Below are 21,567 nucleotides of genomic sequence, written 5' to 3' on the forward strand. Positions count from 1 at the left end.
AACATTAATAAACTCTGCACCGTAAAAAAACATGCATGAACTCTACATCATGAGGAAACATTAATAAACTCTAAACCATAAGATAACATGAATAAACTCTACACCATAAGATATCATGAATAGACTCTATGTAAAATAACCATATGATAACATCAATAGACTCTACGCATAGGATAACATCAATAGACTACACATAGGATAACATCAATAGACTCTACACATAAGATAACATCAATAGACTCTACACCATAATATAACAAATAATCACTATAAGATAACATGAGTAAACTCCACTATAAAATAGGATGAATACTAGTATACTCTACACCATATTATTAAGATAACACAAATAAACTCTACCCCATAAGATAACATGAATAGACTCAACATCATAAGATAACATGAATAAACTCTACACCATAAGATAACATGACACCATAAGATATCATGAATAGACTCTACTTAAGATAAACATATAATATCAATAGACTCTACACATAAGATAACATCAATAAACTCAACATCATAAGATAACATGAATAAACTATACACGGTAAGATCACATAAACATACTCTACATCATAAGATAACATGAATAGAATCTACACTGTAAGATAACATTGTCAGGAGTTGTGTCTTAGATCATAAATCATAAAATCATTTCACTACCATTTCGAGTACACTGTGTTTGTTAAGAACTGCCGTGTAGTAATTTCATTTTCAGATGCATATTGCAGGTTTAGTTTAAAGTCATCTCATTCATTAGATTAGGCACCACAGCATGACAGATGGACATTCAGTCAGGTATCAGCAACTCACTGACTCACTTGCCCCTTTCCACTTTCCTAAAGATCTGGGGCGGTGGGGTAGCCTAGTGGTTGCGTTCGCTTGTCACGTTGAAGACCCGGTTCGACTCCCCAAAAGGGTGCAATGAAGCCCATTTTCTGGTGTCCCCTGCCTTGATATTGCTGGAATATTGCTAAAATGCGGCGTAAAACTAAAGTCCCTCACTCACTCCTAAAGATCTATATTCACTGTGTGCAACGCCAGCATTTTGAACTGTTGTTATTGTGCTGTACACGGTCGATTCAGTAGCTTCACGTTATTCCATGGACCATTGAAGCACAAATATACACGACAAAGGTGTTTCCAGCCTGCCGTTTTGTATTTCATCACGTTCTGACGTTACCAAATCTGACGGGCACAGAAGACCGCCAGTCTAAGAAAGTAAATGCCTGCAGGCCAAGTTAAGTTTCAGAATGGACCGGAGGTGGATAGTGGTAGATGAACCTGGTGACAACACCTGGATTCAAATACAGGAGACCTACATCGACAGTCGTGGATGGCTCCCACATGTTGATCAGTCCCGCGACTCAAAAGGCCCGGACCACCGGCCACGATCGGCCTGAGATTGTTTAAAGGCTCATCACAATATATGCAAGATATGCTTAATAGGAACTTACAGAACTGATCGTGCTGGGAAAGTCGTTGGCTTGTGGCATACAATCCCAACAAAGCAGAAGCTAATTTACTTCTCAGTCTTAAGAATAATGCAATTCTGAATTCTGAATCAGTGTGAACGTTTGGAAAATCTCATAAACGTCTTGGAGTAACATTTCCTTCAGACTGTGCATGGAATACCCATATTGATAACATCGCAAGAACAACGTCCTTGATGGTTTCAGCAATGAGAAAATTAAAGTTCATGTTGAACAGAGACAGCCTAGAGAAGATCCATATTGTATTCATAAGATTACATCTTGAATATGCCTGTGCATTGTGGGATGAATGTTCGATAGATTTTACCGATAAACTTAAAGCCATTCAGTGTTAGGCCGCCAGGACAATTACTGGTTTACCAAAATATACTACTAGAGATACTCTAAGTTATGAAGCAGGTTAACAGTGAGAAGAAGATGTCGTAAGCAGTCTTTATTCTTTAATATCTACAACACAGATGCTCCATCCTGCCTGTGTGATATTATGACCTAAACTGTTGAATCCAGGACAAAATGTTATCTTAGAAATATCTGCGATTTTTCCGTGTCCTATTCCCGTACAAGTCTCTACACTCAATCATTCTTCCCTTCATCTTCACAACTTGGGAATCAGATTCCCTTCAAAGTTTTAAATCGTGTATAAGCTTGAGTAAGTCAAAGGCAGCAGGATGTTTTTCATTTGAGTAATAGAAAACTCAATGATTACCCAATGTAAAGAAAATCTTAAATACACTTTGTGCCTATTCTGGATTATTTCCAGGCTTGGGCTTTCAAGCAAAATGAAATTAATATCAATAAATATTTTCATGAATCTGTTGTTGTTTTTGTTTAGTATGTTTGGGGTTTTGTTTTGTTTGTTTGGGTTTTTTTGTTTTGTTTTTTAGGGGGTTTTTTTCGTTTTTGGGTGGGGTGTGTGGTGTGTGTTTTTGTTTGTTTGTTGTTTTTTGTTTGTTTGGTTGGTTGGTTTTTTGTTTTGTTTTGTTTTGTTGGGTTTTTTTGGAAGGAAGTGTTAGTATACTTATATACGTTATTGTATGTTCCTTCTCTGTATGTCTGTGCGCGTGCATGTACGTGTGCATTTGTGTTGCAATTGTATTGTGCAAATTGAGGACATTAATGTTGATGTGGAAAAGGTTATACTGTTATGACAATACAGTCTTATGTAATCCTACATTAAGCCAGTGAATAAACTGAATAAAGCAAACCTATAATAACGGGATATTGCTGGAATATTGCTAAAAGCGGTGTAAACAAAACTCGTTCACATTATTCAAGAATCAGTTAAGAAACGTTTCAGATTATCAAGACTGGTTTGATTGATGCATGATTAATTACTCAGGGAACATTAAAACAAAATTTTCATACTGCAAACAACATTCAGTCAAATATCTAAACTGTTGTGCAACCTGACGACACCCCTGGGAAGAGCTTATCGATGACCCTGCAACAGGCTGTTTGACCTGCACCGACTGGTATATGATATCAGAGACGGGGCCGAGCTTACTGCAATGGGGTATTGTTTCGCCAGTGTGTTTTGCAACAAATTTTCACAAATTATGTCATAAGGTATTGTGACGTGTATTTAAAGTTTGTTGTGTTGACTTCTAAAGGTACACCATAGACTGTTTAACGTTACAAATAGATTACATTGTATGTATCCTTACGTATATGTAAATATGTTCAGGTCGTTATTATATTAGGTAGTTACTATTGTCCATATGGCTCAAAAGAGGGCTGAAGAATTGCACTCTAACTTGAAAACTAATAAAAATATCATCCTCAATGAAACACTGATCATAATCAAAACACCGGACCAACTCCGTGAGGCATTTTCAGAATTTATGAACCAAAAAGAAAAAAAGGTGTTTAACAAACTGTTTTTTTACATTTTGACACAGTTCATTGTTTATTGCGAGGTAGAGGTGCACAAAGAGGACCAGATAGGTGTCCGAGAAAGGATGGATGCTGGACAACAAAGGTAAATGACGGTGTGAGTTTAGTTTTACGCTGCACTCAGAAATTTTCCAGTTACATGGCGACGGTTTGTAAACAATCAGGTGTGGACAATCTGATGTTTGCTGATGATGTCATTCTGGTATCCGATGCCATCTCTGGATTACAGAGACAACTAAATGTTTTAGAAAACTTTGCTGACACTTGTGGACTAAAGGTCAAACTAAATAAAACTAAGATTGTTGTATTTAGAAGGGGTAGTCGTTCAGCAAAATGTGAAAAATGGTTCTATAAAAATTAAATGATCTCACCTGTTAATACATATTGGTATCATGGTATTATTTTTTCTTCTACCTCTAAAATGACTATGCGCATCTGATCTAGCTTTCCGAGGTTAACGTGCACTGATTAAAATTCTCCATAACTTGAAAACCTGAATACTGCAGCTGTTGACCTCAGTGTATTTTAAAAAAATATTTGACTCACAGGTTGAACCTGTTTTATCATACGGCTCTGAGGTGTAAGGGACTAATTAGATTTAAGAAAATCGAAAATGTAGAGCTTGTAAAAGATTTCTAAATGTTGGTCGACAAACGCCAAATGCTGTAGCGTACGGCGAATGTGGCCGATATCCACTATATATCAGTGCCTTATGTCGGGCTGTAAAATATTGGTTAACGTTTATTGATATGCCCAATAATAGAATACCTACGAAAGGATATGACATGTTGGTTAATTTAGATAATCATTCATACACAAACTATGCTTCATCAATACGTCTTTTGTTGTTTAACCATGGATTTGATTTTGTATGGATTAGCCAATAGTTTAAAATAAGTTGATATTTCTTCGACGCTTCAAAGATGTTGCTATAAACATATTTTATCAATCTTGGAATGGAGTTCTACAAAACAGCATAAGATATGGATCATATAAGGAGTACAAAAGTCTTCTATCTCCAGAAAAATACTTAACTGCCATTACTATAAAGACATAACGCACCTTATACACAAGATTAAGAGCTGGTTTACTACATTTAAACGGAAATGAAGGCAGATGGTCGAATGTTGATTATTGTTTAAGAAGATGTCCACTGTGTGAATCTGACATGGAATACGAGTATCATTTTCTACTTGTGTGTGAACATTATTATGACTTAAGAAAATTATATTTCCCATTGTATTTTTGTAGAAACCCAAATATGTTCAAGTTTAAGCTCCTCATGACGACAGACAATGATACATTAATGCTCAAAGTATGTAAATATATGTTACATAGCCTTAGAAGAAGTCAAACGTCATTGAATGTATAATTTTTGTCAAAACTGTGTAAGAATGCATTGCAATGTACATGTAGATAGGCCAACGGCCTAAAGGCAAGAATAAACATACTTGAACTTGACAAGGCAATCCAGTGATCAACTCTAAAGTATTAATGACATCACAGCCCTAGTTAACTAGGGGGGCACTATCAACCTTAAATGAATCTTATGTCAATACTTTGACCCATAAAAATTAATGCTGCGCCCCTACTCACATGGTCTACCTATGGCCCTGGACAAGTGACATTGTGTAAGTGGTGCATTTCTTATAGTGAACAAAATATGGCATATATAAAGCAAAGACAACATTTATTTAAACACACACGCACACACATACATACACCCGGGACAAACCCGTCTCTAGCTGTGCCTTCGCTGCAGGGGTGTGTAACGACAGGTGATCGTGACTGATATTGGAACGCTTGACAGCCTCGTCAAACCACGTGGTACGTAAATACTTACAACGTTTGAACTGCTGAACCGTAGAGGGTCACGTGTGTGTGTCAGTATTTGCATTGCGACAGTAACTGACCTCCACGCAGCAACTGTCCACCAGGGTCAGAGTGCAAGTGTCCACGATACTGACAGTTGATGTCATGTCACGGCGTGATAACTTTGTACTGCTCTGTCATGTGTGAAAGTTGATCAGAGCGACTGTTCGATCGTCAGCATGAAAGGATCGTCATCAACGGTGAGTTGAAACAACTTGCATAACGCCGGCCCCTGCCTATAGTGCTCATTCACAGGAGGGTAAGTTTGTCGACACAGCGTGACGGGTTACCGTTCAGAGACCCGACTGGAAATTCTCGGTGTAACATAACTGGGTCTCGTCACCCTATACGTTTCAAAGTGTGACATACCAATGTAGTGATTGAAATGACACAAATCTGAAAACAGATTATGTTACTAAATGCACACATCAGGGTTACATAACCGTTCGTATTAGGAAGCTGTGTAACGGTTTAAGTAATAACAGAACAATATGATCTTTATAAATTCCAACTTGATTGAACTGTGGCAATCCGACATGCGGAGTGGGAGGGTGTTATGGCCCGTATACACTGAGACCCCAGATATAGTCGGTGTTTACCGACAGGAAGTGACAGTCAGTGTTCTGCATTCCCACAAGGTTAGGGGCTGACTGTAGGTCGGAAGGAGGAACACTGATGTGTTCCCACTGTGGTGGTTTGTCACTACTTGTGTAACAAAGGCGTTTCTAAGTAATTGTGTAACCAAGGCAGTTACTATGATGTATACATGTGTATATATATATTCATTGGAAATGTGTCGCAGCACTCCACGATTTCTATAGTGTGAATATGTCACTCTCAACCATAGCAAAGCAACCTATCAGTTCAATTCTTTATTGTATGAAAGGCCATAGGCCCATATATAAAAGAGTTACACAAAAATGAATTTTTTGGTAAATAGGACTACATTCTGTTGTTTTGCAGGCTCTTTGCAGAAAGTAAGGAAGACAATACGTTGCCACTGATTTGAGATAGAAACAGTTGTGGCAGATACTTATTTCTTAGATTTTCATACAGAGGACAAATAAACATAAAATTGAAGTCGTCTTCGATAATGTGACAGAATTGACATAATATATGGGGTCGCCATAGAAACATATCTTCCATGCCATCAATTAATCGTAAATCCCTAATCTAAACGTACAAAAGCACTGCGAGCATTTCTGTAGCACTCTGGCTAAGCAACGACTTAAACTGACGATATGAATCATATCTAGAACTTTCATTGATAGTTGAATGCCGTTCCTGCTTAAACGTATCAATAACAAAACTGTCTAAAAAAACGTTTACATTGCCAGCTGTCTATGATAACCAAATACAACCATAACCATATCTAAATAGTAAGGGTCGAATATGTTATTCTTTATAAGATAATCAAGATGTAAAAGCATATTGAAGGCTTTAGGTAAACGATGTTCGAGCATATTAAAAAATGTTACACCAATATCTTAAACGACGACAATAAGATGATGTTCTACGGGAATCTCCCTCATTCACAATAAACCATAGCATTTGGTGTTGACAAATCAACATTTAGAAACTTCCATAGGCAAGCAAATGGTTTTTTTCTATGGTATACATGAAATACTCTTTAAAACCCCATATTTCAGATAAATACAATAAAATCGGTTGTATCTGACAGTCAAACAACTTGAAGTTAATATACGGTGCAAAAGTACCGCGCATAGGAACAACAAAGTGAAGTTGTAAAGGAGCTTTCTTTGCTCAGCTCGCCAGGTTAAGTACATTCGTACGTTTATCTGTAAAAAAAAATCTCTTTAGCCGACAAAGGACTTTCAACTGCCATTTATCTGTATACGCAGTATATCGAGTTGGTTTTGTAGACAGGTGCGGTACTGGACATAAAAATGACATCAGCAGCAAATGATAACATGAAATGTTCAATTACATCGCTGAACAGTTGGATGCCATGTTTACCAGACGTCATGATATCTAGATGCAATTCGTTCATTAAAAAGGAAGAAAAGTAGAGGACTTGAAACACATCCTTGACGCAGACCGACAGGACAATCGAAAAAGTCATTTACACCATTACCACAGCGAGCAAATGATTGTACACTGGAATACATCGATCTTACGATATCATATATTTTACCCCCACGAATCCCTGTTTCTAAAACATTTCCACGTTCCTTTATTCTTAAAAAGACAATGGGGAAGAGCGACTTTGCAGAGAACGTATGTTTTTCCAAAATAGATTAGTGATTTATTAAGTCGGTCAGGTCTTTACGATTGGATATCATGTTTGAACGTTCAACAAGAAGCTTTATTTATAATGTTTCTAAGTCTGGAGTAACCTTTACGTTTATATTCCCTGCGACATCGTCTAAACTTTCTCGGAGCTTTCCTGCTTTCTACCCTCGCTTTTCAACAAGCCTTATTTAATTTAGGTTTACTCGTGTCAGTATCAAAATGCTTCATTTATCTTTTCATACTAGAAGCTGAATGAAGAAGACAATGTAAAGAATCTGTAATCGCCTCGTCATGGCAATATACGTAATGCAGTTTTCGTAATAAAGAATTGATATGCTGCAACTGTCTCAGTTATGCAGTAAATAAGTCTGTCTTCGATTCATCCCAGACAAATGTAAAGTTTGTGTCAATGTCATCACAATCTATAGTACGCATAACATGACTGCTTAATGGAACGTGCAAGATAACTCAAACTATCAATAGCCGAGCACTATATCTGGTATAACCTCCGCTTAGTGCATGTAATAACGTCCCACTCACTCACCTTCTGGCGCTGAGGTACTGTGCGTGTCTGTTGCCAAACACACGTTCGGTGGCGCCAAATAAAACATCGGTAACAACGAAAGAAATCGACTTAGGTTCGACCATTGAACTTCAAATCCCTCATCACCTCAAATTCCAGTGACGTGGGGCTTGACACCAACCTAGTCGTGTTGCACGTGTTCAAGGGGGAATCAGCGCGTCTGATGTGTCGTCTGCCTCTATAATAGGACTATAGTTCTCATGGACAAGGTGAATGCCATTTTGGTTGAACACGCCACTTCTTATAAACGTTCTGTATCCTTCTCGGAGTTGTCACTCGCGGTCAACCTGAACGCTGACGGATGGGTACAGAGGGTCAGTCAAACTAATTATACACACATAATTACGATATGAATGTAAATCTCTTCAATGGGGTTAAAAACCATTGGTGTTGTCATACAATAATATATATGAAGTACGTTTCGTTAACATGTTCCACACTTAGGAGCAGCTTGTGCATTTAACGCGTAGAATGCTGTGTCGTGAAGAACAGTTTTGGTGACATTAACCAAGCCTCAAAATATGTATTGAGAGGCCATATCCCTATGTGTCTGACCTTATGTCACGTGTTAAGTACATGAAAAGGACTGGCACGACAAATCTTTCATTCAAACAATCGTTTGTCTCCGAGTTGTTTCTGTTCTGGGTTACTGTCTAGACATTTGCCTTCTGACTGACTTCCACCCCAGATGATTGCTGAAACAGGAAGCTATAGCCCAGTCAGCTACATACTTCGATGCCAACAGTGACAGCGATATAGATTCTATCAAGCTGCTACGTCGCCTTCTTTCAGAGATATAGCCAAGAAGTGTAAACTGCTTGAGCGTATCCGTTAAAGCATATGGTGAAGCACAATGGAAAGAGACTTTAAGAATAATAAGAGTTATCTTCCATGATGTTTGTCAGAAACTTCAGCCCATTCAGACGCAACCCTACCTGTGTCTATCAAGCTTTGACCAGAGCACCGAATAGCTGTCACCCTGTATTACCTTGCCACTTCTGTATATGTGCCGTTGGGAATCTGTTAGGAATTTATAAGTCTACATGTGTATCTAATCATCTGTTAGGTTTGTGACGGTATGTGCCAACAGGTGTTTCCCGACGTTGTGAACGTTCCAGAATGTTATGACCTCAAGCAGGTCACCAGGGGCTTCAGAATGTTATGACCTCAATCAGGTCATCAAAGGTTTCGGTATGTTATGACCTCAAGCAGGTCGCCTGAGACTTCAGAAGGTTATGATCTCAAGCAGGTCGCCAGAGACTTCAGTATGTTATGACCTCAATCAGGTCACCAGAGGCTTTAGAATGTTATGACCTCAAGCAGGTCGCCAGAGGCTTCAGAATGTTATGACCTCAATCAGGTTGCCAGAGACTTCAGAATGTTATGATCTCAAGCAGGTCGCCAGAGACTTCAGTATGTTATGACCTCAATCAGTTCACCAGAGGCTTCAGAATGTTATGACCTCAAGCAGGTCGCCAGAGGCTTCCGAATGTTACGACCTCAAGCGGGTCGCCAGAGGCTTCAGAATGTTATGACCTCAAGCAGGTCACCGGAGGCTTCAGAATGTTATGACCTCTAGCAGGTCGCCAGAGACTTCAGAATGTTATGACCTCAAGCAAGTCGCCAGAGGCTTCAGAATGTTATGATCTCAAGCAGGTCTGTCCCGGTGCAATAGATGCCACTCACGTCCCAGTCATTGGGCCAAGTATAGCTATGCAGACTACGTGATGTGATGACCGCTACAGGCTTACTGACGTCTGTATTGGATGACACGTCCATGATGCCAGACTGTTCACAAACTCGGAACTAAAGGCTGCTCAATCCACTCAATCCAACATCAGGAGAATGGATTCAACCTGTAGGTGGTGAAAACAATGATTTTGATATGCAAGTGGGTTTTGAATGTGGACCTACCCTACCCTATCCTGTGTGTTCCAGGTTGGACTCTGTAGGACTCATCCCTTTTCACTTACTTCAGCTAGGCTCAGCAGTGCTCGTATGGCGATCGCAATACCTTTTGTTTCAAAGGTCATTGGAGAAGATTTCTGGAAAGAATTGATGTTAGTGTGGACTTTTTTCCGATATTAGCTTCAGCTGCAGTAGCACTACACAATACCTGCGAAAATGCAAATGTCGCATCTCAACCAGAGTGATTCAATATCGACAATGGTGATCGATCCTGGCGACAAGCTCCCAATGGAGAAGCTGGCACAGAACAATGTCAGTGGAGCTCTCCTTCGGGAGGTAGGCACCCACTCTGCACTTTGCTGCAGGAGGCCCACTAAGCAACAAACCAAAAAGCAGCGAGAATTCAAACTAAAAACTGTAAAACATTGTCAGGAAAACAACCCAACTCTATTTCAATACCGTATAGGTATTGGACGTTTAATTTTAATTGTGTAAATTAAACATGAGTCATATTAATGTACATAACAACAATCCCTTCTTCTAAATTGAATGGTTATGCAATAAAAATTCAGGCTTGTCACCGTACCCCACCATCATTACGGCATCTCGAGTGTGCAACATTTCAGTTTACAAAATACCGAAACGCAAAAGCACATTTGTCACTTTGTTTCATTTAGTACATTTAAATAAAAAAACTATATGTAAATAACATACATCAAAATAACGCATAAGTGCCAAATCCAGTTCATCCTAAACGGCACTGTGGTTATTCTTAAAGGACATAAAATACGCGTCTGTCATTCATTTATCCATACCTACATGAAACACTAACGCAGACACACCTACATTCACTACCACGCACTCACGTATGCACGTACACACACACGCACACCAGTCCATGCCTTCTTACCTTGTCACCTGAATTCAAGGTCGCAATAATGTGGTCATCGTACTTAATCCAGATCTGCGTTGACGGGATGATCTCCGCTCTATACTTGCTTCGAAGAGGGAGCAAGTTTAGGTTTAAGCCGCACTCAGCAATATTCCATCTGTATGGCGGCTGTCTGTAAATAACTGAGTCTTGACCAGGCAATCGAGTGATCAACATCATGAGCATCAATCAGTGCGGTTGGGAACCGATGATATGTGTCAACCAAGTCAGCCAGCCTGACCACCCGATCCCGTTATAGTCGCTTCGTACAAGCATGGATTACTGAAGATATGTTTGAACCCGAATCTTCACGGGTCTTCTTGGAAAAACTGTGGACTAGTTAAGCGCCACTCAGAACGGAAAGCCTGGGGTTCTAGAACACTGAAGAACATGTTGTGCAGCCAGCTTGTTGAACCGGAATCTGGACTCAACCAAAGGTATGATAATGGGTGAGTAAGGCTGATATCTACGTCACGTTGGTCGCCACCCAGCTGATTGCCTGGCATGTTTTGCTTTTTGGTGATTTAAAGTCGCCTTGGCAAGTAATCAGGTATTCGTGCATGGTTGCCTGCAGCCTGCTTAGGATCGATGTGACAATATCGTGGCAACTTGACGTTATGTATGACAGTAGCTGATGTTCCAACTAGTCTATGTGTTAACTCTTCTATGGACAGGGTCGATTCAATAAACTTGATACATGGGAACAAGGATTTTCAAATCAAGAGCGTTAGGATGTTGCCATGTGCAGTATATCGACCGGGTTGTGGAGAGGATTCGTGAGGCCGATCTTCGCCCAGAAAAGTCTGTTACAGTGAGGACAGGGGTTGAACCTGGTTGAGAGTCGGAGCTCTCTCGGTTTTTCCATTCCTGGTATCTCTGTTCTTTGTCCTGATTCATCTCTCTTCAAAAACAGACACTCCGGAACTCACGATGCAGCTCTAGACGGCACGGCCCTCAGCGGTCTTTTGCCTGATGGAATGGCCAGTGTCACAATGCTTGACAGTCTCCTTTCATACCACCAGAACCATTTTGGGGTACATCGGTACATGCTCGATAGTTCAACATCAACAGCCTGTGAAACATTCTACATGCTGTGTTAACTAACAGAATGCACTCTCGAGCACTTTCGATGTACTTCTTTCAACTCGGCCCCTTTCGGTTGTAATAGCTACTGAAGCGTACGTACAATATCTTCACAGGTCTGTAGTCCACAGTGAACAATGTCAGCAGAGGCTTAGAATAGATTTGTTCCTTTTGAAGCCATCGGGTATCACCTGACGTAATATTGCTGGAATTATACTAAAATTGGCGTAACAGTAAACTAATTCACTCACTCACTCACTCACTCTCTCCGTTAGCATCATAGTGATAGTTACAAGCTATGTTCACAATAGTATTCCATGAAGATCTAGGTCTTCAATAACGTTAGCCCATGCTTCTTGTATGAACAAAAATATGTTGTATGCTGATAGAGCAGCTGGGGATACGTGTACATCACAAGTGTCAGCTAAAATAATCCAGATTTCATTCTGAAACTCGCAACCATTTGGTCGAAAATCACTGTTATCTCCCTGTTATGAAACTCCCATGAAGCTTTTGACTCATATATTGATTTTTGGAGCGCGTGTTTTGTCGATGGTTTGTTTCAGTATTCACTGCTTTGGTGAAGTGAATAGGTCTGTGTACATAGCAGCTCGGGAGCAGCGCTCTAACTGCCGGTCCCGACTTCCTCATACTGCATATGCCATATTACAAAGAGTATAATCATGGACATCACTGTCATGGATTCATCTTCTTCGCGGGATTCGAATTCACTGGAAGACTTGGCCCCGCTATATTCACCAGTACATGATGTGAGTTGAGCACACAGTTATCCGCACCTCCCATGCTTTGTGTAAACACGAGGATGTAATGACTATAGACTACAGAAAAATGACACCGGTGACACCGCGCGGTGCAGATGTTAGAAGGTGTTTTTGCATGATTGTGATAGGACACTTGCAATTGATGATGCGTTAGCTGTATCATGTACTCAAAATCAGCTAAAACACGTGTAGAGCAAATGTGATACGAGAGGGTTGCCACCTGGTTGTGTCTTTCTTTTCCGCGTTGGTCGGTAGCCACTTCCCCGTGTATGGTATGACAGAGACCATATAATAGAGTATATGATCTCTGGTTTCACATATTGTCCCTTCCGCTCAGCCCTTTCTGCATGCAGTGTTGAAGCTTTCGATGAAGCAAGACTAAATTTCCCCACGTACTAAATCTCTCTGGGGCTCCTTTTATATATCTATGAAATATATACATATAACAGAGACAAAGCGTTGGTCACTGGGGGCCTCTGGCTGGTTCCTTTGCGGTCTGTGAAAACCGCGACAAGCACCGATAGGTAATCGGTTTCTGCAACCTCTTACACAATAGCCCTCCTGACTTACTGCCTTGTATAACCAACTGGCATTAACGCGACTGGCAGCGGCTTTATATCGTGTTAGGTCGGCACAAGATACGCATGTGACCTTCTACATGACCTACTTCCACTGAAACATGTGTCATACTTGATGCGCGTTTGTTTTGGTTTGTTTTGATTTTTTTCTTTCGTTCGTTTTGGTTTTTCATATATAGCATTTAAAAGAAGTAGAGGATACTGGATTTACAAGATTGATAAAATGCAAACGATGAAACTAAAGAGGAAACAGAAGATGAAGAGAAATTAAGGGAAAATGTCACAAACAATTTACTAGCATTCCATTCCTTTGGAAATGTTTCATCTGAATGGATATATATTACTTTTGTTCATATGCATTGGCATTGGCTAGTGGTATGCTCGCAAAATGGAATCCCCCCTACTGTTTTTGAATGGTATACGATAGAGTGAGGGGGAGTGGTAGGGTAGCCTATATAGCGGTCAAAGCGTTGGCTCCCGAGCCGAAGAGCCATGGTTTTTTTTTTTGGTTTTTTGAGGGTATTTTTGTTGTTGTTTTGGGGGGTGGGGGGGGTGGGGGTGGGGTTGTTATTTTTGTTTTTTGTTTGTTTTTTTGTTGTTTTGTTTTGGGTTATTTTTTTGTTTGTTTGATTTTTTGGTTTTGGTTTTTGTGTGTTTGTTTTGTTTTTGTTGTTTTCTTTTCGGGGGGAGGGGGTTGTTTTGGGTTTGTTTGGGTTTTTTTGTTTTGTTTTTTTGTGTGTGTGTGTGTTTGTTTGTTTTGCTTTGTTTTTGTTTTGTTTTTTTTTGGTTTTTTTGTTTTGTTTTCTTATTCTTTTTTGGGGGGGTGGGGGTGGGGTGGGGGGGAGGTGTTTTGTGTTGTTGGTTCGTGATAGGGTAATTTATCGTTTTTGTCATTTGGTAGTTCATGTGTTCGAGAAAGAGTTTAAATTGTTACTATGATTCATACTGCAGATTGAATGTTTAGTCTAATGTTCATTAATCACCTCTGGAAACAAATGGTGCGTCCTCCACTTGGCTCAAAAGGCAACACAATGTGTGCCCCCGAGTATAGTTCAAGCAACGTCAGCACAAAGCAGAGAGGCACAGTATGTGCAATGCCGTCTTGCTTGATGGACAACAGGGGTCGCATCAATAGCCACCAGTAAGAAAAGACAGCACTCTGAAGTAGTGGCAATAACCAGCTGATATCATTCTTCCTTTTCATTTGTCGGTTCAAAAGAGAATATTTTGGGGTCGTTCCGGGGTACCGCCCCTATTTAAGTTCAGATTCATTTCGTACAGTCCATGTTTATAGTAAAGGCGTCGATCCAGCTTACCCCTGTTTGAGTAGGATGGAAGCATTGCTGATACCAAGATATACCTTTTAAGACTAATTATAAGAGACAAGGGCTTGGTTGGGGCGGTATCCGTGGACAGAGTAACGAACAGTACGGGTAACGGGGCGTCAGTATACTCTGTTTTGTGGGGTCTTGGGAAAGTGTAAAGCCAACGACAGGAAGTATTACTTAGGCAGCCAAGCGTATGTCCACAAATATATATCAAAGCCTTTAAACAACAATACTATGAGATGAAGATGAAGCCCACTTAATTTTTATATATACTGGCCCCTTGCTGTGATATGATAATTATGATGATATCTGTTCTTTATATTTTCAGAAATGTTTTGTCATACATACATTTAGATAATACCTATTCAAATAATCATAGCAATTGACCACTAAATATTTAAGCGTAGGATTTACTTTCTGTATAATTTCATACATATTTCGTATTTTATATTCAAATATATTATATCATACACATTTATATATCTATGTCTTTAATTTATACCGATACGATTGCCCTGCGTTGTGGAAATATGTGACAGATTGATTATATGCTAGTGCAGTGGCACATTGTGTCTCTATAGGAAGCAACCAATAACAAGAATATATATCATACAAGCACATATAGAGGCGTGCCAACTAACACTGCAGGACTCGTTGCTTTCACGCGACTGGAGATTTATCCGTCAAGTTTATCACTCTACAAATAGCACGGGCAGATAGGGGTTTTATATGCTATCAGTGTACAACACGGGTGCAACAGGCAAGTGGACTCGTCCACCGAAGAACTACTACTCCTGTCTCAGTGGCTAGGGGTGGTGATGATTATTTTAACACAGGTTGGGGTGCGGGCGGCTGTTGGTCATCAATCTTGTACACATTATCTGAGAAGTGGGGGTGGGGGTAATTGCAGTTTGGGGGTGGAGGTTGTCATTCACTTTGCATATGCAACTCCTACATGTTTCAATCGTGTATCTTCAGGTAGAGGTGATTTCAGTTGTAATATATATATTGTTTTTGGGGAACCAGTGGGTGGGGTGGGGAATGGAATGATACTAGAATTAGACCGTAGTGACATCATATAGGTTGGGAGGATAGGCAAATGAAATAGAATGCGGGATAACATTATTAATATAACGTGACGAAAGGCTGGTGCGGTTTAAGTAGTGGGATGCCGTCAGATGTCATGCATGAGGTGTTCATCACGCATCAGCGGTGAAAATCCCTTGGAGGTGCACGTGCAACCACGCCGAAGAAAAATGATAATTTAAAATGTAAACTTTAGGTTGCATACGTGTTATAAATATAACTAAAGTACTAAATGGGAAAGAGTCCCTTCCGTTCCCCTATCTCCTTTCCTCCGCAGATTGACAGAGGTAACAGTAAGTGGTTCAGCCCCATGTATAGTGTAGTTAGTTTATTGGGTTTTAGTTATTTGTGCGAGTCCTCTAGTAATTGTTGTGTTAGACTTCGTTAATAAGTTTATAAATATTATTTGTGAAAAGGGAACGGGAGGAACTTTCACCCACTAAATCAAATTATGACATACCAAACAGTATTCAGTTAACACTTGTCAAGAGCTTGGGTGGTGGACATTTGTAGATTCCTACGTCACGTGCGAAACAACAGTGTTTTAGGCCTACCCGTCGGTGTGAATAGATTGTGTTTTCGGTTGGGTTAATGCCTGCTTGTCAATCCGTACTCAAGCAGTTCTTTACTCTCTATAAACCACCAACGCGTGTGTAAGTTGTAATATAGTGGTGGAGGCTTGTATTATCTGCATTAAAGGGGACAGAGTCCCTTCAGTGAATTCTGATAAGTTGTCAAATTTGATATGCGTTGACACCCCTACAAACCAAATCGACTTACCCGTGGCCTGCCGGTTCAGGGTAAGGCCTTTGGTCAAATCAGAACGTCCACTCGACCCAATGGATGATACAAAAACAGCTTCTGCGGCACCAACACTGATTAAAGTGACTCCCGTTATACGACAGGAAGCGCTCATTTCCAAGTCACCTGTGGACGGGAGTGTGTCTGTACGGTATGGAACCACGGACAACGGCAGTGCAACCCTCGACCCTGAGGCAGGTTTTCGTCTGAGCGGCTCTCAGAACATTCAGTCCTCTGTGATCTCCATCCACAACTGTTTCTACTCTGTACCAGTAAAGACGAAAGCATGCTGCGGCAGGACAGAAATGAAGACCATTTTAAAAGGATTAAAGTAAGTTTGGTTAGGATATCAGTTGTCGCCCTAGTTAACGATAAACACAGACTTGTTCGTTTCTATAGATCGGCACTTTCCACTTTGTGTCCAAACTTTCCTCAGTGTTTCACTCTACAACGGTCTTTGAACACTCTTTATTCTTTTATTTTCAATTTGCAACACTTCATGGCTATCCCATGTGTTCTAGGCCTGAAAATGTGCTTCCAGTTACTGGACTAACTCTTATTATTTTTAAAATGGTATGAATAAATAGGCTTTCAGATACAATTGTTTTATTCCCCTGGCACCGAGGGAAATCGGTCATACTGATAGAGCAAGTGGATATGATGGCCACAAACTTGATTAAATTAACTGTTAAGTTGAGAATAGTAAAAATTCCAAGGAACCGGGGTTACCATGACCATGTGTTGGGGTAGGACACCTGCATTTCATGCTCTGTCACAGTCTGATGATAATGTCATGACAGGAGGCGTGGCACTCGGGTGCCATCAATGTGTGTAATATTGTTGTCACCACACTGTACAGTTACACATTGATAAAAGTGTCTATTGGTTTGTACTTTACTTTTGAAAAAAACGATTTTGAAAAAAATCCCGTGTAATTGGAACCACAACATTTTTGTATGTGGCTTTTTGTGATTTGACACAAATTTCACTTTGCATGTAAAATCAGAGATCTGTGATTCGTATCCATTTACACTAGGTTACGCATCTCTGTTTAAATTTTGATATTTTTATGGGATCAGAGTGCATCTTTGTTTTGTGTTGTTAACTTTGGTTAAAATGTCAATATGCCTCTTGTGCAAGTTAAATCTGTTTCATTGAAACATTCTCCTGCAACTGTGATAGGATTGATATCATTCTGTGGAGGGGCGGTAGAGTGGCCCAATAGTTAAAGTGTTCACTTGTCATGCTGAAGACCCTGATTCGATTCCCACATGTGTACAATTTCTGGTGTCCCTCGCCTTGATTTTGCTGGAATATTGCTAAAAGCAGCTAAAGACCATACTCATTCACTATTGTTTCAGTGGCATCTTCAAGCCAGGCATGAATGCTATCCTTGGACCAACTGGAAGTGGAAAGTCATCGTGAGTACTTCTGTCAGGTCTTGAGCAATGTTCAAACAAAAAAGAACACCCTGTGAATAATTTAGAAACAGACCATGAAAGTCCTAAAACTGCATATTGTATGAGAATATTAAAGGCCACATATACTCTAATAGGGTACAAACGCAAAATCACTTGCTGACATCGTTATAAATGAAACCCTGTCATTAAAAATGCTCATTTCGATCTTTAATTACCTTAAATAGACCTTTTTGTCAACAGTGCACAATTCTCGGCCGCAAACGAAATTTCAACCAATCAGAGTGGCGCGTCTCCGTGACGTAATAGTGGGTATAGAAATGAGGGTCTGTGCAGTATTCATCTACATTTCAGGGGTTGAACTATTTCGTTTACAGGTTTGTGCAAACCTGAAATCACGAAAGCTGTGGAGAAAAATGAAAGCTATATGTTCTCACAATCTACTATCATTTAGTTTTGTCTCCTGCTTTGCATAGATTTTGAGTTACAACCCTTGTTTTCATAGACGATTCTGTCAAAATCACTTGGTGTTGCGAAGTCGTAATCTGTGTTAAATGGTATAAACCTACACGTTATTTGTCATCATTCACTTGATGCTCAGTTAATGAATTTATAACAGGTATAATTAGTGGTAACGCCACTTAGATTACCCGACAAAGGCCCCCATTTGGCATTTCTTTTGTCTGGATCGATCAAAGGATTAACCGATAACATGCTGATTGATTAATTAATTTTATGGGGATTTAAATGGGAGATTTATCAAAAGGTAGTGTTTATGTATGTACATTTACTAATCTATACTGAATACACTCTGTCGTGTCTGTGTCTATGTAAAACAACACCCTTCTTTCAAAGGATTAACCGCCAATACATTGATTGCTCATTATTGGCTAAGTAAATAACTTTTTAAAAAGAATGACACACATTATGCAATTAGTTGCCAGGTGTGCTTTCTTGGGTAATCAATGAAACTATACCGCAATGTGAAAAACCTGAAACGATACATCACGTTTTCGTATATTAGACTGTTAAAAGACACATCACTTGGGAAATCTGCAGATGAATTATATATCACTTGTTTTTTGTGGATATTGATGGATACATTCCTCGAAGAAGGTAATAGCCTGACATTGCTCCTATAACTTTAATTATAATATTTGCATTTTTGTTTTTAATACGTTGTCGTAGCTTTCAACAGAATCATTGTTTTCATCAGACGACATACACTAGGGTGTGGATGCGAATTATGATTCATATAGGAAAACTATGAAATGTCTACATATTACATTCCTCTTATACATTCGCAGATCGCTTCTTTTTATTAAGTTTCAAAATGCATACAAGTATGATTATAAAGTAATTAGGATTATGAGTCCAAGTATAAAGACGTTTATTGACAAGTGTCTACATACTGGTGAGTGAACGTTAGAAACCAAGTAAATTTAGCAAGTGAAGAAATTTATCGCACAGTATTTTTACTTCAACCCCAACCTCGCTTAGGTTATGTTACAGGTTGTGTCATGCCAACTCCTTTTGGTAATGATTCAAATACATATTTATGTAGTTTTGATTTTCTAAGTTGATGAGAACAAACCATACATAATCTCATTAATTCAAATGAGTTTGACTTCACGATTTTCAAAAATGGCGGTGTCTGGTCTTGGGATGAATGCTATTTAAGTTTGTTTTCACCGACTTACAAAAGGACAATTACTTTCTACTCATAGTAAAATATGTATTTTATTGATGGACTTTAGGAGTTTACATGACATTGCTTATAACATAACAATTTCACTCTAGGAATCAGTCAATATAAGGGGTCAATATATAATATTACTTACGATAATTTTGTCACTTCGACCACAACCTCGTTTCATGCAAAATCCTTTTGGTCAACAATGTGTAGTAAGCAGTCTTGATTTTATAAACTCGATGAATCTTGAACTCCATTTTCTATCCTGGAAGCGTGGTAGGGGGCGAACCATCTGATTTAGTATACACCACAGGCTTCCACAAAGCTCACTTCTCACACACTAACAACCAATTTAAGCACAAACTTCAGAGTCTGGAGGAAATCTGTGCATAGTTACACCATCACCCGACCCCAAGGAACAATTGACGGCAACACAACAATTTGGCATGTCTTTGGTGACGTCAAGAAATCAGGAAAATGACGAGCTTACTACACATTTTCTATACATTTAACTGGAAACCGTTCCTGCTATGACGTCACTGTAGGGCTCTGGCGACGAGAGTTACGTAACCTGTCTGCGGTTTCGTTTGCGGGCGAGAGAGAAGCACACGGCTTTTTTGCAACTTTTAAGCGCGTGGTATTAATTAACCACAAGTTTTTTTTAAAAGAAAATGGTGTTTTGTTTATGACTAACCAAAAGTCTTTCATATGCAGTGATAAAAAGAGTACCAAAAAATTGAGTTTAGTGGTCCTTTAAAGTTTTTATCTGTCACAAACATTAATGTACAATATTATCCATATCACAATGTTCATGACATTTCCAATTATCCATCATTTTACAAGCCCTGATCATCTCAGAATATTTATGTTGATGAAGTGATAATTACTTGATTAGTGTCCACAATATGTAACATCAGGGCACACATTCAATACTTCTGTGTGCTGCAGAGACTGGAAACAGGTCCTTTCAAAAAACTAACTTTCACTTTCTCTCCATAAGTATGTTACAAATAATGTCGTGATAAAACTTATGTATACATGACTGTGCTGAAGTAACTAAATTACAAATTTGCATAGTCCATGATGGATTACAGTAATTTTGGACTGCGTGTGCACGTATTGACAGAAATGTCGGATAAACGCTTTGATATGAGGGAACGTGGTTGATGACATGTGTGCCATATTTAGACGTGATTGTTTCAGACTGCTAGATGTGTTGGCCGGCAGAAAAGACCCAGTTGGCCTTAGAGGTAACTTGCTATTGGATGGTGCCCCACCCCCTGACAACTTCAAATGCATGGTGGGATATGTTGTGCAGGTAGGTACTCTGCGGGGTAGGTACGTGATAGGAAACACTGGCATGTAGCAATTTGTTGTAGCTTGATATTGATGTTTGAACTATCAATAGCTCTTACCACTGTGTCAATAAAAAGTGTTCTTATCTTCCTCTAAATGCTGGAGGTAAACATGTATTTCTTACAGCTAGGTATTATAGGGGAATAGCTAGGTTAGGACTGTTATCCAACATTTTATCACTAAGATACCTCTTTATCTTGGCAAATACAATGGCTTGTGTAACATGCGGGTACAAGGTTCATAGAATACCTTCCTATCATGTTTACTGATAAGGTTTGTGACGCATGAAAGTGTATGGTACATTGAATACCAGTGATGGATCCAGAGGGGTGCATGCACGCACGCACACACACACATCCCAGGGGTTCATAATCTTTTAAAAGCAGCTTGCCACAGAGTGAGTGACTTTAAGAAAGCAACCTTGTCCTAATAAATTTTCTTCTTGCCCAGATTTTTATGACATAATCATTATGATATAATTATGAAAGAATAAATCAATATGG

At 39.4% G+C, this 21,567-nt stretch overlaps 1 protein-coding gene across 2 annotated transcripts in view; it reads left to right on the forward strand.

The window, feature by feature from the left end:
• Positions 1-5,243: 5,243 nt before the first annotated feature.
• LOC137284242 (broad substrate specificity ATP-binding cassette transporter ABCG2-like) overlaps positions 5,244-21,567 on the forward strand; it is a 49,799-nt gene continuing 33,475 nt past the window's right edge. The window contains exons 1-4 of one of the 2 annotated variants that reach the window (XM_067815976.1): positions 5,244-5,464; positions 16,702-16,928; positions 17,959-18,018; positions 20,912-21,026. In XM_067815976.1, the coding sequence (XP_067672077.1) occupies positions 5,444-5,464; positions 16,702-16,928; positions 17,959-18,018; positions 20,912-21,026 (423 nt within the window). In that variant the 5' untranslated portion in view covers positions 5,244-5,443. Of the gene's footprint in view, positions 5,465-12,710; positions 12,793-16,701; positions 16,929-17,958; positions 18,019-20,911; positions 21,027-21,567 lie in introns of those variants that run through there. The other variant, XM_067815975.1, reaches the window with a different exon arrangement.

Source organism: Haliotis asinina, chromosome 5, assembly GCF_037392515.1.
Source record: "Haliotis asinina isolate JCU_RB_2024 chromosome 5, JCU_Hal_asi_v2, whole genome shotgun sequence".
Lineage (NCBI taxonomy): Eukaryota > Metazoa > Mollusca > Gastropoda > Lepetellida > Haliotidae > Haliotis > Haliotis asinina.